The sequence below is a fragment of the Mustelus asterias genome, chromosome 15 (assembly GCF_964213995.1).
Source record: "Mustelus asterias chromosome 15, sMusAst1.hap1.1, whole genome shotgun sequence".
NCBI lineage: Eukaryota > Metazoa > Chordata > Chondrichthyes > Carcharhiniformes > Triakidae > Mustelus > Mustelus asterias.
The window spans coordinates 35182804-35201058 of NC_135815.1; the positions used below are offsets into that span (position 1 = coordinate 35182804).

At 42.8% G+C, this 18255-nt stretch overlaps 1 protein-coding gene across 1 annotated transcript in view; it reads left to right on the plus strand.

The window, feature by feature from the left end:
- Nucleotides 1–11571: 11571 nt before the first annotated feature.
- Nucleotides 11572–18255, plus strand: part of eprs1 (glutamyl-prolyl-tRNA synthetase 1) — a 75006-nt gene continuing 68322 nt past the window's right edge. The window contains exon 1 of the mRNA XM_078229760.1: nucleotides 11572–11726. Coding sequence (XP_078085886.1) covers nucleotides 11684–11726 — 43 coding nt within the window. The 5' untranslated portion in view covers nucleotides 11572–11683. The remainder of the gene's footprint in view (nucleotides 11727–18255) is intronic.

Here is an 18255-nt window from a genome sequence, read left to right on the forward strand (position 1 = left end):
AGTTGACATTTCAAGTTGAATATTACTCTTCAGATTCTTAGTGTTCTGAAGATGAGCCATGTTAGAGTCAAGCTGATTCTATTTTCACAGAAGCTGCCAGATCTGTGTTTTTCCATATTTTTTTGTAATTCAGATTTCCAGTATCTGCAGTATTTTGCTTTTATTTTAGCAGATTTCTACCTTTGGACAACTTTATGGCGGCCTCCTTTATAGCTGCCATGGGTCACACTCTTCATCTGATTCAACCCTATACTAGCTTTAATTGGGCAAGAAACCTCCCTCCATATCAAGGGCTCATTCTTGTGAAAATCTTAACTTTGATCAGTCTTCTGCCGGTGGGGGGGGGGGGGAGTTGTTTCATGGTAAAAATTCAGCACATGGTTTTAGGCCATGGGTATTCACAGCCACAAAATGGAGATCAGTGCAAGCATGTTTCCCTTTCGTTTAAAATAAATCCTTGGAATACTTTAATAGCCAAAAAAGGCTTGATTTTTTTTGTTTCTCACACACAATCTGTTGAATGGTAGAACTGATGATGAACAAATGTAATGATGGACGGCATAGGTATGTTTTTACCCGTTCGGCAAAAGAATTACAATCTTAGCTCAATACTTTAACTAAAAATCTTGAGCGGGAGAAGTGCGTTTTTATTGCTGACAATTAGGTGCCTTTGACATGAAAATACGTCCAACACTATGGCCGGAATTTTACTGCCTCCATTCTAACTTCTCACAGAACGGAAATCTCCATTGGCCTCGGGCGGGATTTTACGATCTCGCCCAAGCGAGGTCATAAAATCCCACCTTATGTATCAAAACTTATTTTTTTTACTGTCTTTAAAATTGAATTTTTGCTGAAGGGATGGGTTGGTTAAAATTGAATTTTTGCTGGAGGGATGGGTTGGTAAGTTTGCTGACGACACCAAGGTAGGTGGTGTTGTGGATAGTTTGGAGGGATGTCAGAAGTTGCAGCGAGACATAGATAGAATGCAAGACTGGGCGGAGAAGTGGCAGATGGACTTCAACCCGGATAAGTGTGTGGTGATCCATTTTGGCAGATCCAATGGGATGAAGCAGCAGTATAATATGAAGGGTACCATTCTTAGCAGTGTAGAGGATCAGAAGGACCTTGGGGTCTGGGTCCATAGGACTCTTAAATCGGCCTCGCAGGTGGAGGATGTGGTCAAGAAGACGTACGGCGTACTAGCCTTCATTAATCGAGGGATTGAGTTTAGGAGTCGGGAGATAATGCTGCAGCTTTATAGGACCCTGGTTAGACCCCACTTGGAGTACTGCGCGCAGTTCTGGTCACCTCATTACAGGAAAGATGTTGAAGCCATTGAAAGGGTGCAGAGGAGATTTACAAGGATGTTGCCTGGATTGGGGGGCATGCCTTATGAGGATAGGTTGAGGGAGCTTGGTCTCTTCTCCCTGGAGAGACGAAGGATGAGAGGTGACCTGATAGAGGTTTACAAGATGTTGAGAGGTCTGGATAGGGTAGACTCTCAGAGGCTATTTCCAAGGGCTGAAATGGTTGCTACGAGAGGACACAGGTTTAAGGTGCTGGGGGGTAGGTACAGAGGAGATGTCAGGGGTAAGTTTTTCACTCAGAGGGTGGTGGGTGAGTGGAATCGGCTGACGTCGGTGGTGGTGGAGGCAAACTCGTTGGGGTCTTTTAAGAGACTTCTGGATGAGTACATGGGATTTAATGGGATTGAGGGCTATAGATAGGCCTAGAGGTGGGGATGTGATCGGCGCAACTTGTGGGCCGAAGGGCCTGTTTGTGCTGTGGCTTTCTATGTTCTATGAAACGTAAAAAGATGGTGGTGACAAGTCACAAGAACACTGGACTGGCCTTTGTTCTGGAAGCTGCCAACAGCAGTAACAAGAACAACATAATTCCTCTTTGAACCTATGGAATCTCGCCCCCATAATCACAAAACTAGGGGACTTGCACCGTGAAACTCATTATTCCTGCAGAACCGCTGAAAGATTCATCTCACACTGGAGACCGTCCAGTACATTTCAAATGGGGACCATTGAGGGGACAAAGAAATGTCATTTGCATCTGATAAGCTCACCCTTCCAACAGAGTCGGAGAGGTTTTCCTACACAATAAGCTTCCCAACACCAGACCCTCAATATGGCTGTCAACAACTAATGACTGGGACATTATCAGTCCTGAAATCAAAGCCAGTTCCAGTTATTTGATAAACATCCCTTTTGAAGTAATTGTGGAGAAAGGAGGTCACATGACTTGAGTCACCATTTTCGAATATTCTGTGTGCCATTTAGAACTGAGGGACCCCAGACAGCTATTTTAACATTGACTGGAAAGGAATCCAGCAGCCTAGCTGAGCAAGCAATCAGTCAGTTACCATCTTTCAACTTTGAAGCCTGCTTGATTTTAAGTCTTTAAGACCAATGCCTGCTAAGCAGTCTAAGCCCAGAAAGCCCTTCATGTTGCAGCGTTATTTGTTTCAAGGATTTACATGTTTTCGTCTCCAGTCAAAAACTCATGGTAATTGAACTCCACCATGAAGGAAACACTCTTTGGACTTTGATTTCCCGGATTCTGGAAATCACATGAATCATGAACTAAAATCTGTTTCTGTGATTCTTGGACTGTTACTATCCAATATGATAAAACATTTTTCCATCTGTTCACCACCTCCCCATCCTCCTTAGTGTGTGTGCATGGAATGGAGTGGGAAGTTGCAAACATTCCCCCGCCCCAGGTTTTGAATGTGAAATAAACAAACACCTCTTGAGTTAATCATCATACAAGTTTTCTGCAAGTTATGAGTAAATTCAATCATAAACCAAGAGTTTGGGAAAACAAACCAAAGCATACTTCGAAAACAACAGCTGATGGATAGTTTGTGAGAGAAAAGTAGTACAATTTGGCTGTCGCTCTCCTCTCTGTAACAGTACAAAATAATAAATCTGACGATACTAAAAGTTGCTGAATGTATCAACTGAAGTAAAAAAGATGGATTTGGATCCCTTTCAGGCAACAATGCAGGGTAATGATTGACAATGTCTGAAATCTTCATGGGAAGATTAACTAAATAAATGTCTGTTTACTGAACTTGGAATAAAGACCTTCAGAATACATATTCCTCTTTGCAATCCTTAGTGTTATGCTTGAGTATTTAACATAAAATAGTACATAGGAAAATGCCCTGATAGTTGGAAAGTACGTTGAAAGCTAAAACCGTAGTCCACATTCCTGGAGAACACCATATGTCTCACTGATAACAAACCATTTATCCTTGTGCTCTGTTGTCCATCTTCCAACCAATTAATGACCTTTTGTTTTTGCTAATCTCCAGCATGGATCCTACTAGTGTTTGAATGGGGCATGCCATTTACAGAGGCCAGTTAGGCACAAACATTATTTCGGCCACAACCCTAGCATGGGTGCTCTGTCTTCATTTCCCGCTGCCTTGGAAAAGCAGCCAACATAATTAAGGACCCCATGCACCCCGGACATACTCTCTTCCATCTTCTTTCCATCGGGAAAGAGATACAAAGGTCTGAGGTCACGTACGAACCAACTCAAGAACAGCTTCTTCCCTGTTGCCATCAGACTTTTGAATGGACCTACCTTGCACTAAGTTGATCTTTCTCTACACCCCATCTATGACTGTAACACTATATTCTGCGCTCTCTCCTTTCCTTCTCTATGAATGGTATGCTTTGTATAGCATGCAAGAAACAATACTTTTCGCGGTATACTCATACATGTGACAATAAAAAAAATCAAAAATCTTACATTTCCCATGGAAATGTCCAGTATCTAATTCAACCTGCATTCTCTTTCCCCCTGCCCACACTCTAATAGTTCATGGTGTTGTTCTTTCTGTGACCTGGAGATGATCCAGTGCCACTGGAGACGGCGACTCTCATAATTTTGAATAATTATATCACATTTCTTTTCAGCCTTCTTCTGTCCATGGAAAACAGTTCTAACTTCTCAAATTTGTCTTCATAACTGAAGTTCTCCTTCCCTGGAACCATTTTTCTGAACTCTCTGTATTGCCTTCACATCCTTCCGGCAGCACAGTACACAGAACTGGACACAATACTCAGCTCAGGCCAAACTATTATTTCATACAAGTTCACTATAACCTCCTTGCTCCTGCACTCCATACCCCTATTAATAAAGCCTTGAAAACGATATGCTTTATTGACCACTCCATCACCATCAATGACTTCAGCATGTATACACCATATCCCTCTGCTTCTGCATCTCCTTTAGGGTTGTACCCTTTACATTGTCTCTCCATGTTCTTCTTACCAAAATAAATCACTTCAAATTTCTCCACATTGAACTTCATCTGCCAGATGTCAACACATTTCACTGACTTGTCTATGTCCTTTTGAAGTTCTACATGATCTTCTCAAATCCAATGCTTCCATTGGGGAGGGTGGTGGGGTAGTTGGATTGTCACTAGTAATCAAGAGACCTAGGACAATCCCACCATGGCATATGGTGAAGTTTGATTTCAATAACAAATCTAGAATTAAAAGTTTAATGATAACCAAGAAACCATTATCCATTGTTGTAAAAACCCATCTGGTTCACTAATGTCCTTTAGGGAAGGAAATCTGCCATTCTTACCTGGTCTAAGACAGAACAATGTGGTTGACTCTCAAATGGGCAGTTAGTGATGGGCAATAAATATTGGCTGCCAGTGATGCCCAATCCTGTAAATGAATTCTAAAAATGTTTCATATCATTGGAAAATTTTGAAGTTGTGCCCTGTGCATCAAGGTCATTTACATATCAGGAAGAGCAAGAGTCCCATCTGGGGACTGACCCCTGGGGAATTCTGCTATAAACCTTCCTCCAGTGCAAAAATCATCCATTAAGCACACCTCTCTGATTCATGTCACTCAACCAATTTTGTACCCATATTGCTACTGTCCCTTTCATTCCATGGGCTATAACTTTGCTCACAAGACGGTTGTGTGAAACTGCATAAAACACCTTTTGAAAATCCATGCACATCACATCAACATCATTACCCTCATCAACTCCCTCTGTTACCTGATTAAAAAGCTCAAGCAAGTTAGTTAAACACGATTTCCTTTAACAAATCGGTGCTGGCTTTACTTAATCCACATTTGCCCACATCACTATTCATTCTGTCCTGGCATAAAATATGTTTCTCCTGACCTCATGCTGTTAATGATTTTAAATTGCTTATCAATTGTAACTGACACCCTAACTAAAGGGAATAATCTTCTTACTTATCCTATCAAATTCTGAATTTTTAAAAAAACCTGCATTAATTCTCCACAGGTTAGACAGATTCGGGGAATCAAGAGATATGAGGAATGGGCAGGAAAGTACAAGATCGGCCATCATATAGAATGATGAAGCAAGCTTAATGGGCTGTGTGTTCTACTCCTGCTCCTATCTCTTTTGTTCTTTAGCTTTTGTGTATTCAGCTTTTTTGGAGCCAGTGAAAATAGTCTCAGTGTTTAAAGTCTCTCCTCAAAACTATTTGTTTCCATCGAGAACATACATGGATTTTAGTAAGGCGTTTGATAAGGTCCCCCATGGTCGGCTCATGAAGAAAGTAAGGAGGTGTGGGATAGAGGGAAATTTGGCCGATTGGATAAGTAACTGGCTATCTCATCTCATAGAAGACAGAGGGTGGTGGTGGATGGAAAATTTTCAGACTGGAGACCAGTTACCAGCGGTGTACCACAAGGATCAGTGCTGGGTCCTCTGCTATTTGTGATTTTTATAAATGACTTGGAGGAAGGGGCTGAAGAGTGGATCAGTAAATTTGCAGATGACACCAAGATTGGTGGAGTAGTGGATGAGGTGGAGGGCTGTTGTAGGCTGCAAAGAGACATTGATAAGATGCAGAGCTGGGCTGAAAAATGGCAGATGGAGTTTAACCCTGATAAGTGCGAGGTGATTCATTTTGGTAGGACAAATTTGAATGCGGATTACAGGGTCAAAGGTAGGGTTCTGAGGAATGTGGAGAAACAGAGAGATCTTGCGGTTCATATCCATAGATCTCTGAAGGTTGCCACTCAAGTGGATAGAGCCGTGAAGAAGGCCTATAGTGTGTTAGCTTTTATTAACAGGGGGATTGAGTTTAAGAGCCGTGGGGTTATGCTGCAACTGTACAGGAACTTGGTGAGACCACATTTGGAATATTGTGTGCAGTTCTGGTCACCTCACTATAAGAAGGATGTGGAAGCACTGGAAAGAGTGCAAAGGAGATTTACCAGGATGCTGCCTGGTTTGGAGGGTAGGTCTTATGAGGAAAGGTTGAGGGAGCTGGGGCTTTTCTCTTTAGAGCGGAGGAGGTTGAGAGGCGACTTAATAGAGGTTTATAAGATGATGAGGGGGATAGATAGAGTGGACATTCAGAGACTATTTCCTCAGGTGGATGTAGCTGTTACTAGGGGGCATAACTATAACGTTCGTGGTGGAAGATATAGGAGGGATGTACGAGGTAGGTTCTTTACTCAGAGAGTGGTTGGGGTGTGGAATGGACTGCCTGCTGTGATATATAATGGAGTCGGACACTTTAGGAACTTTCAAGCGGTTATTGGATGGGCACATGGAGCACACTAGAATGATAGGGAGTGGGATGGCTTGATCTTGGTTTCGGAAAAGGTTCGGCACAACCTCGTGGGCCGAAGGGCCTGTACTGTGCTGTACTGTTCTATGTTCTATGAAACCACCATGAATTTCTACCACAGTCTTCTATAATGGAGTGTCTGTTCCATATGGTGGTTAAAATGGCTTCTGCTTCAGTCCTTTACTCTCAAAAGAATGATGACAGAAGTCATGTGACTGAGGTCGCATGACTATGGCAAACCACAATACACAACAGGCAACAATCCAAGTATTTCTCCATATGAAGAAAACGCTTACATGCATTATCATTTGCAGTTGCAAGTTACTCACAATACACGGTCTGTAAAGAAAGTCCTCACGTGTAAACAGAAAACAGTTCATTCTTGTCTGTCTCTACACACAAATTTCACACAATCATTAAAGCATTGAGCGCTTTGTTGTGAATCCAGGTTGTTCTTGGTGGTTTGTGTGTTGTCTGCTGGTTCCTGGGGTGACGATGTCTCTCTGGGGAATGTTGCTGCTGATCTCTTGCATTTACTGGGGAGTTGTTCATCTCTGGGACTGATGGTCATAGAACATAGAACAGTACAGCACAGTACAGGCCCTTCGGCCCTCGATGTTGTGCTGAGCTTAGTCCGAAACCAAGATCAAGCTATCTCACTCCCTGTCATCCTGGTGTGCTCCATGTGCCTATTCAATAACCGCTTGAAAGTTCCTAAAGTGTCCGACTCCACTATCACAGCAGGCAGTCCATTCCACACCCCAACCACTCTCTGAGTAAAGAACCTACCTCGGACATCCCTGCTATATCTCCCACCATGAACCCTATAGTTATGCCCCCTAGTAGTAGCTACATCCACCCGAGGAAATAGTCTCTGAACATCCACGCTATCTATCCCCTTCATCATCTTATAAACCTCTATTAAGTTGCCTCTCATCCTCCTCCGTTCTAAAGAGAAAAGCCTTAGCTCCCTCAATCTTTCCTCATAAGACCTACCCTCCAAACCAGGCAGCATCCTGGTAAATCTCCTTTGCACTCTCTCCAATGCTTCCACATCCTTCTTATAGTGAGGTGACCAGAACTGCACACAATATTCCAAATGTGGTCTCACCAAGGTCCTGTACAGTTGCAGCATAACCCCACGGCTCTTAAACTCAAACCCCCTGTTAATAAATGCTAACACACTATAGGCCTTCTTCCATTCTTTCTTTCCATTCTTTGTTCAATTGGTGAAATCGACTCTTCCTCATCAGCCATCTGCTGTGAAGGAGCAGCTTCTCTGGTTGCACGTTATGTGCCTGAGATTTTGACAATATATCCGGTTGTTCATTTGCACCATGTACAATTGAGGTGACAACTGCTTCACACAGGTTCCAAGTTACCAAGTGGGTTAACTTTTGATGAATATATTGAAGGTTTGCACTCTCACCTTTCCAGGTGTTTTCACTGCTACCATGCTGCTAATTCAGTCTGCTTGAGTAATCAACAAAGGTACAACTCCAATCTTTTAGGCTCCTCCATCTTTGTCTTTTAGGCTGGACTTGAGAACAGCTGGAGCTCAGTAGATGCTGAGCTGGTCTCAATCTCATCTATTTCAAGATGACATTCATCAGGAATCCATTCAAGACCTGTGAAAACATTCTTGTAATGTGTCAGAATCTGTTCAGCAGCCAATGGCTCAGTGCCACACAAAAAAACACTGCACATTTCTTGTGGTACACAGAGGGTTACAGTCCAAGTGTTTGATTTGTTTCAACTGGGATGAGGGTATTTTGTTTATTGCCCACTATCTGGAACTGTAGATCTTTTTTCCCATTGCATTAGGCTCTTAGCTTAGTTTGCCCTCTTGGTTTGAGCATCATTTCATCATATAGGTTCAGCTTTACCTTTGATGGTCTCATTTTTTGGTCATCACTTTGAGCAACTTCAGACTGACCTCTGAGGCTCATGAAGCTCATGGTGTGAATCTGATACTTCATATTAACTTGGTGCTCTCCTGCAGTAGTCATTCCAGTATCTTGATGATGGAGGAAAAACTCTGATTTATGTACAGACACATGAACTTTTAAATAAACCCGGTGGATTAAAAAAAAATCGACATACAAACCAAAGATGGTGGAGGATGTAAATTCAATCACTGGCTGAATTGCTGAGGGTAATACTAAGAGAGAGAGAATGGAATCACACTCTGTCTCCAGACAAGTACAGATCAAAAGCATGAAAGCCATACAGAAACTAACTGCCATCTCCTGTGGAGATAATGGGAGCTGATTATCATCTCAGCAGGAACAACGTCCTCTAAGGGCAGCACGGTGGTTAGCACTGCTGCCTCACAGCTCCACAGATCATCGACACAGATGCCATCATCTCACGTGAGAACACCATCCACCAGGTACACGGAACATACTCTTGCAATTCGGCCAACGTTGTCTACCTGATACGCTGCAAGAAAGGATGTCCCGAGGCATGGTACATTGGGGAAACTATGCAGACACTGCGACAACGGATGAATGAACACCGCTCGACAATCACCAGGCAAGACTGTTCTCTTCCTGTTGGGGAGCACTTCAGCGGTCACGGGCATTCGGCCTCTGATATTTGGGTAAGCGTTCTCCAAGGCGGCCTTCGCGACACACGACAGCGCCGAGTCACTGAGCAGAAACTGATAGCCAAGTTCCGCACACACGAGGACGGCCTCAACCGGGATATTGGGTTCAGGTCACACTATTTGTAACTCCCACAGTTGCGTGGACCTGCAGAGTTTCACTGGCTGTCTTGTCTGGAGACAATACACATCTTTTTAGCCTGTCTTGATGCTCTCTCCACTCACATTGTTTTGTTTCTTAAAGACTTGATTAGTTGTAAGTATTCGCATTCCAACCATTATTCATGTAAATTGAGTCTGTGTCTTTATAAGCTCTGTTTGTGAACAGAATTCCCACTCACCTGAAGAAGGGGCTTAGAGCTCCGAAAGCTTGTGTGGCTTTTGCTACCAAATAAACCTGTTGGACTTCAACCTGGTGTTGTTAAACTTCTTACTGTGTTTACCCCAGTCCAACGTGGCGCATCTCCACATCACAGCTCCAGGGGCATGGGTTTGATTCCCAGCTTGGGTCACTGTCTGGGTGGAGTTTGCACGATCTCACCGTGTCTGTGTGGGTTTCCTCCCACACTCCAAAGATGTGCAGGTTATGTTGATTGACCATGCTAAATTGCCTCTTAGTGTCCCGGGAAGCATAGGTTAGAGGGATTAGTGGAGTAAATATGTGGGGTTATGGGGATAGGGCCTAGGTGGGATTGTTCTTGGTGCAGAGTTGATGGGCCAAATGGCCTTCTTCTGCTCTGTAGGGATTCTATGATATCCCAGCCTGGTTTGTGGATTTTCACCTTCCAGGAATATACAAAGACCGGTATAAAAGCCAGTGTCAATTAGTGCTGGGTGTGCCACTAGAGGAAAGACAGCAGCAGCAGTAAACCCCTTCAAAAGGTTTTTGAAGGTAACTCTCTCACTCTTATTTCTTGTTTCTGAAGCAAGTCAAGTCAGCAAAGCCACATTTGAAAAGGAAACAGGGCAGCTTCTCAGCTGACCCTCAGAACACTGGAATCTCAAAACTTACTGAAGTCAGCGCTACTTAAATCATGAATTGCAAAGGCTGCAATGTTCCACCATCTATTCCTCATGGACAGGTCAAAAATTGATTAGTATATTTTTTTCTTATCTACTTTTGGACTCGATTCCAATTTCACATCTGTGTGAACGAATATGCATGTGTTTTTTTTAATCATTTTCTCACATTTAGTAACTAATAAACTCAGTATTTATTGCACTCAGAAATGCCTGGTTAAATTGGCTCATTTGAAACATAAATATATTGGGCTGGGAAAAAATATTTGTCATGGGAAGGATCCTCTTTAAATTGATCTTGTTGCTACCGTGCAAGGGGATTGTATGAGGAATGGGAGCCAGTTCATCCATCCTAACTTGGGATAACAGATTTGTCACTGTGGTCATAACAGCATATTGCGTTTACCGAGATGAATTGACAGCCCAAGATGGCGACTTGTACAAAGGAAATAAAGTATCATCCCGAAGGAGATGAGAGGAGAGATGGTAAAATGCATCCATGCAAGTCATCAACCCAATTGAATTGACTCTGAGAAAGGCAATCAAAGCGCTCTGTTACCACCCGAGTTGATATTATAACTGGATGAGAAGATTCCAGAATGTAAATCCTGGCTCAAAAATCCATAACTTTTACTTTTTATAAAACATGGAGGACTTAATAAAAAATATTTGCAAAGGGATTAAGTCTCAATGACTTATTTATTTGATTTCTGCTTTTTTCACAATTCATTTAAAAAAAACAATTATTGTATATCATCCTACATTCACAGTTCCACTTTTTGTAAAATAAGTGAAATATTTAATACATCCTCCATAGTTTCTTCCTAGATTTTCTCACTGTCCCTGGAATCCTACTCTCGTTTCCGTTATTTTAAAAATAATTATAACATATTTTAAGTAATACTAACTGCTAGCTCCTTTCAATGTCTTTCTTTTGGCTATTAACTGCAAATTTATCACAAGCAGTTTGGAAAATATAGAAATCTATTTTCTGTGATTTATTATTGCAAATACTCGCGGTTACTTTAAGAGTCACTGATAAAACATCAAGGAGGGTGTGATCCAGATTCCGCCTCCTCAGACCAGAGGCTGGGTAAATACGTGGCAGATATGCATAACATTGGCAATCTCGGTGTAAAAAATAAACCCAGCCATCAGTAGGTTTGCACTGTTTTTCCTTACGTCTCCCAGCAGTGGGCTGAATAAACGAAATTGTTTACTTAAGATCAGAACTATTTTAATCCTGGAAGATGACTGAGCATTCTGTGATGTGAGGAGGGGAAGGGATGAGGGGTGGTACCGGAAATGGGGGGGGAAGGCTTTGACCGTGACACCCGGAAGTAGTGCCGGTGTCACTTCGTCGTGGGAGCGAGCGTGAGAGCGAGCAAGCAGCTGTGGAGCGGCGGTTGTCAGTCGGGGGTTTGAGATTATTAAAGGGACGGCAGATGGCTCTGAGGCTGTCAGCGAACGTTTCCAGCCCTTGTTTAGGTGAGTGTCCGATCGGCCCGAGCCTCCCCCAGCCGGGGGCTGGGTTGACTCGAGGAGAGCTCACCCACTTGGCCCACCACAGCACACGGTATTGCATCATGTGTGGGACTGACAGACTGTGATTCCGGAGCCTGGGATTAGCAGTGACTGCAGGCACTCTCTGTGCTTCAATATACAGAGAGTGACCAGTCTTAAACCCACAATTACTGTCGGTGATTGACAGTTTGCGATCATCTTCTGACATTAAAACAGAATTGTGTGAACTCGCAACGATGTGGGTGAATGGAAAGATGAGGGGGATCAGACCCTTAGTTAGCATTTTCATTTTACACCATTTACTGTGCGAGGCATACAAAACAACCTATTCATGTTCTCCCATCACTTGCACTTTCTAGCTTGTTAATTTAGTTTCACTGGTTATGACAATGTATCAAATATTGCAATTAATATTTCTTGAGGTCATTTAAATACGCAAAAACAGCATTGTTAATATGCTATGGATTTATCCATTTAATTAGCTTGACACTTCTGATCATTTTCTGCTTTGATTTGAATTCTTGCTTTACAACACTTGTGTCTAAAATGGCTCGTTCTGTAATCAGATTGAAATTTAAAACGCTTAATTTTAATTCTCTAAGATTAAGATGTCAAATTCTATTAAACCTATTGAGTTTGCATAAATATATTTTTAATGTGGGGTGAGGTGCTGTCATATTCTGGAGGTATGGCAGCCACGTTTTGAGCTACGCAGACTGATTTTTAATTGGATGATGAATGGGTGTGGTTTTGATTATTTAAAAAAAACTTGTTGCTTTTAGCACGAAATGCCGATCTGTCCTTAAAGAGTGGTGTGGCAGTTTTTTTAATTTGTGGAATGTGGCTGTCCCTGACAAGGCCAGCATTTATTGTTCATCCCTGATTGCCCTTGAGAAGATGGTGGTGAGCTACCTTCATGAGCTAATGAAGGTACATGCACAGTGGTGTAAGGGAGGGAGTCCCAGGACTTTGACCCAGGGACTGAGGAACGGTGACATATTTTCAAGTCAAGATGGTGTGTGATAGGAGGTGAACCTGCAGGTATTCACGTGTGTCCTTCTAGGTGGTAGAGGTTGTGGTTTTGGAAGGTGCGGTTAAAGAGCCTTGGTAAGTTGCTGCAGTGCAGATGGTAGACACAGCTATGACAGTGTGTTGATGATGGAGGAAGTCAATGATTAAGGTGGGTGGATGGGTTGCCAGTCAAGCGAGCTGTTTTGTTTTGTATCAAGCTTCTGAATATTGTTGAAGCTGCACTCATCCAGGCAACTGAGGAATATTCCAATGCACTCCTGTATTTTGCCTTGCTGATGGTGGACAGGTTTTGGGGAGTCAGAGGGTGAGTTACTCTCTGCAGAATTTCCAGCCTTTGACCTTTTTGACAACACTGTATTTACCTGGTTGGTCCACTTTCATTTCTGGTCACTGATAACCTCCACAATATTGATGGGGAAGGGTTCAGTGATGGTAATATTACTGAATGACAAGGGGAGATGATGAGATTCACTTATTGGCTATGGTCATTTCCTGCCACTTATGTGATATGAATGTTACTTGCCACCAATTAACCCAAACCTAAATGCTGGACAAGCCTTGCTGTATGCAGGTGTAGACTGCTTTGTTACATGTGGAGCTGTGAATTAAACATTGTAATCCATCAGCAAATGGGCTCATTTTCTATGTTATGATACAGGGAAGGCCATTGAAGCAGCTGTAGATGGTTGGGTCCAGGAAACTATCTTGGTGAACTCTTGCGGTGGTCCCTTCAGATTGAGAGAATTGACCTCTAACAACCATCTTATTTTGTGCTAGGCATGACCTCAGCCAGTGGAGTGTTTTTCTCTTGATTTCCATTGATTCTGGCTTCTTCATGCTGTGCTCAGCCAATGCTGTCTTGATGTCAAAGGCAGTAACTTTTGCCTTACATAAGAACATAAGAAATAGGAGCAGGAGTAGGCCATCTAGCCCCTCGAGCCTGCCCGCCATTCAATAAGATCATGGCTGATCTGACGTGGATCAGTACCACTTACCCGCCTGATCCCCATAACCCTTAATTCCCTTACCGATCAGGAATCCATCCATCCGCGCTTTAAACATATTCAGCGAGGTAGCCTCCACCACCTCAGTGGGCAGAGAATTCCAGAGATTCACCACCCTCTGGGAGAAGAAGTTCCTCCTCAACTCTGTCTTAAACCGACCCCCCTTTATTTTGAGGCTGTGTCCTCTAGTTTTAACTTCCTTACTAAGTGGAAAGAATCTCTCCGCCTCCACCCTATCCAGCCCCCGCATTATCTTATAAGTCTCCATAAGATCCCCCCTCATCCTTCTAAACTCTAACGAGTACAAACCCAATCTCCTCAGCCTCTCCTCATAATCCAAACCCCTCATCTCCGGTATCAACCTGGTGAACCTTCTCTGCACTCCCTCCAATGCCAATATATCCTTCCTCATATAAGGGGACCAATACTGCACACAGTATTCCAGCTGCGGCCTCACCAATGCCCTGTACAGGTGCATCAAGACATCCCTGCTTTTATATTCTATCCCCCTTGCAATATAGGCCAACATCCCATTTGCCTTCTTGATCACCTGTTGTACCTGCAGACTGGGCTTTTGCGTCTCATGCACAAGGACCCCCAGGTCCCTTTGCACGGTAGCATGTTTTAATTTGTTTCCATTGAGATAGTAATCCCATTTGTTATTATTTCCTCCAAAGTGTATAACCTCGCATTTCTCAACGTTATACTCCATTTGCCATATCCTCGCCCACTCACTCAGCCTGTCCAAATCTCTCTGCAGATCTTCTCCGTCCTCCACACGATTCACTTTTCCACTTATCTTTGTGTCGTCTGCAAACTTCGTTACCCTACACTCCGTCCCCTCCTCCAGATCATCTATATAAATGGTAAACAGTTGCGGCCCGAGTACCGATCCCTGCGGCACGCCACTAGTTACCTTCCTCCAACCAGAAAAACACCCATTTATTCTGACTCTTTGCTTCCTGTCGGATAGCCAGTCCCCAATCCACTTTAACACACTACCCCCAACTCCGTGTGCCCTAATCTTCTTCAGCAGCCTTTTATGGGGCACCTTATCAAACGCCTTTTGGAAATCCAAAAACACCGCATCCACCGGTTCTCCTCCATCAACCGCCCTAGTCACATCTTCATAAAAATCCAACATGTTCGTCAAGCACGACTTTCCCCTCATGAATCCATGCTGCGTCTGATTGATCGAACCATTTCTATCCAGATGCCCTGCTATCTCCTCTTTAATAATGGATTCCAGCATTTTCCCTACTACAGACGTTAAGCTGACCGGCCTATAGTTACCCGCCTTTTGTCTCCTTCCTTTTTTAAACAGCGGCGTAACATTAGCCGTTTTCCAATCAACCGGCACTACCCCAGAATGCAACGAGTTTTGATAAATAATCACTAACGCATCCACTATTACCTCTGACATTTCTTTCAATACCCTGGGATGCATTCCATCCGGACCCGGGGACTTGTCCACCTTCAGTCCCATTAGTCTACCCAGCACTGCCTCTCTGGTAACATTAATTGTATTAAGTATTTCTCCTGCTGCCAACCCTCTATCGTTAATATTTGGCAAACTATTTGTGTCCTCCACCGTGAAGACCGACACAAAAAACTTATTTAAAGACTCAGCCATATCCTCATTTCCCACTATTAACTCCCCCCTCTCGTCCTCCAAGGGTCCAACATTCACTCTAGCCACTCTATTCCTTTTTATATATTTATAAAAACTTTTACTATCATTTTTTATATTAATTGCTAGCCTAGCTTCATAGCCTATCCTTCCTTTCTTTATCGCTTTCTCGCTTACGTCTGGAAGTCAGCTGTTTTGCCCATGTTTTGACCAAGGGTGTAAGGACGTTTATAGAATTGGTTCTGGTGGAACCCAAATTGGACCTTGGTGAACAGGTCATTGCTGAGTAAGTGCTGCTTGATAGCACTGTCGACAGCATCTTCCATCACTTTGATTGAAAGTCAATTAAGATGATAATTGGCTGGATTGGATTTGTCCTGCTTTTTGTGCTTTGTCAAGTCGATGCCAGTTTTGTAGCTGTACTGAAACAGCTTGGTAAGGCACGTAGCTATTTGTGGAGCACAAGTCCTCAGCTGGTATTTTTTTGGAGCCCATCGTCTTTGCTGTGTTAAATGCACTCGTTTCGTGATATCATCGGGAGCGAATCTTCCAAATGTGCGACCTCAACCAAGGACAAAGCAGATGCATGGGCACACCACTACCTGAAAGTTTTCCCCCAAGATGTACACCATCCTGATATGGAACAATATTGCAGTTCCTTTGTTGTTGCTGGGTCAAAATTCTGGAACTTCCTAATAGCAGTGTGTGTTCCTACATGGACTGCCGCAATTCAAAAAGGCAGCACACCATCACCTTCTCAAGGGTAGTTAGTGAAGTTCAATAAATGCAGGCCTAGCCAACGATGCCCAAATTCCATGCCTGAATAATAAAAAAATAAAATTGGCTGAAGAGATATGTGATCCCGGGGACCTCAGGAGGAGATTGAAAATCCACTTGACACCTCTGGTTGAAGATGGTTACAAGCACTGAATTCTTTTGCAATTATCTGTGGGTGTTCCACCATCATTAAGAATGTGGATGTTCATGGAGTCATTGACTTCTATGACTTTAATTGTCCACCACCATTCATGACTGGATGGGACAGGACTGCAGAGTTTTGACCCGATCTTTTAGCTGTAAGATCACTCGGTTTTATATATAGCATATCGCTTCCACTATTTAGTGTGCATGTAGCCTGTGTTGTTGATCCCCTGGCTTGGTGGTCGTGATAGAGAGAGTTATGCCGGCATGTGAAGTTACAGGTTGTGGTGGAATAAAATTTTGCTGCCACTGATGGTTCACAGTGCCTAATGGATGTTCAGTTTTGACCTGCCAGTTATATTCTGAATCTATCATATTTAGCACAGTGTTAGTTCCACTATATGATGGAGCATTTCTACAAGGACTATGCAGTGGTCATGACAGATGCATCTGCAACAGGCTGATTGGTGATAATGAGGCCAAGTAGGTTTTTGTTTTTTTTCACCATCTGCTGCAGTCTCAGTCTGGTAGATATGTCCTTCAAGTCTCTGCCAGCTCGGTTAGTAGTGGTGTTACCAAGCCACTCTTGTTGATTGGCATTGAGGTTCCTGCACCTTAAGTATGTTCTGTGCCCTAGCTGTGCTCAATTCTTTTTCCAAGTGGTGTTCAACATGGAATGTTACTGTTTTTTCAGTTTGGGAAAGGTGATCGATAGAAATCAACAGCCTGGTTCCTTGTCCATGTTTGACTTGATGTCATGCGATTTCATGGGATCCAGAGTAAATGTTGGTAACTCACAATGGCACTTCCCCATACTCTATATCACTGTGCAGCTGCACTTGGTGGATCCATCCAGCTGGTGAGATGATGATGATGAAGGAGTCTAGAATGTTGGCTGCAAGATATAACTATGAATATGACTGTCAAGCTGTTGCTTTACTAGTCTGGGACAGCTCTCCCAATGTTAGTACAGCTCCGCCATTTAACTAGGAACACTTGCACAGTCAGCTGGGCTAAGGTGTGTTTTTGTTGTATTCAGTGCCTAGGTCAATGGTGGGTGATCTGTTTAATTTTATTCCTATTAAACTTTTATAGCTTTCTCTCACAACTGAATGGTTTGTTAGCGACATTTCAGAGAACATTTAAGAGTCAACCCATTAACTGTGGGTATGGAATCACACAGAGCAGATCAGGTCACCATTACTGACGATTGCTTTTTATTCCAGATTTGTTTGTTTAAGTAAATTTAAATTCCGCAGCTGCTTGATGGGATTTGAACTCATATCTCCAGAGGATTAGCCCAGACCTCTGGATTCCTAGTCCATTAACATGACCTTTTAAGACTCAGCCAATGAAGAAGGTAGGGAAGGAATGGAAGGGGATAGAGGTAGATGGGATCTCTTTGAGCAGGTTGAAGGAATGATGGGCAGTGATGATTTCCTGGGACTGAAATAAACCATTGTATCATTCTTCTGCAGCTAATGTTGCAACCCAGTGCTTTATCTGCAGTAATGCAACTCAAAGCTAAGCACGCTGATATTAAATCCATATTTGTTGATCTGAGTACCCTCTGCACACATTGCATTTGGTGTTGGGTGGGGTGGTTGGGTGGCACTCTAAACTTTGAGTCTTGCCTTCTGTGCCCATGTACTCTGCATGTAGCTAAATGAAATATGATCCTATAGGGAAAGAGCATTTTGTGTAAGTTTCAATTTCACTTATTAATTTTTCAGTGATTGCATTTGAAGATTTTTGATCAATGTGATGTAACTCAGTGGCTGTTGTACTGAATTTTTTTTTCAAAAATATACTTTATTCATAAAAAAAACTCTCAAATAAACCATTGCAAAACGACAGTTCCAAAAATTACAAACAGTGCAAAAAAGGAATCATTTTTACAGTACAA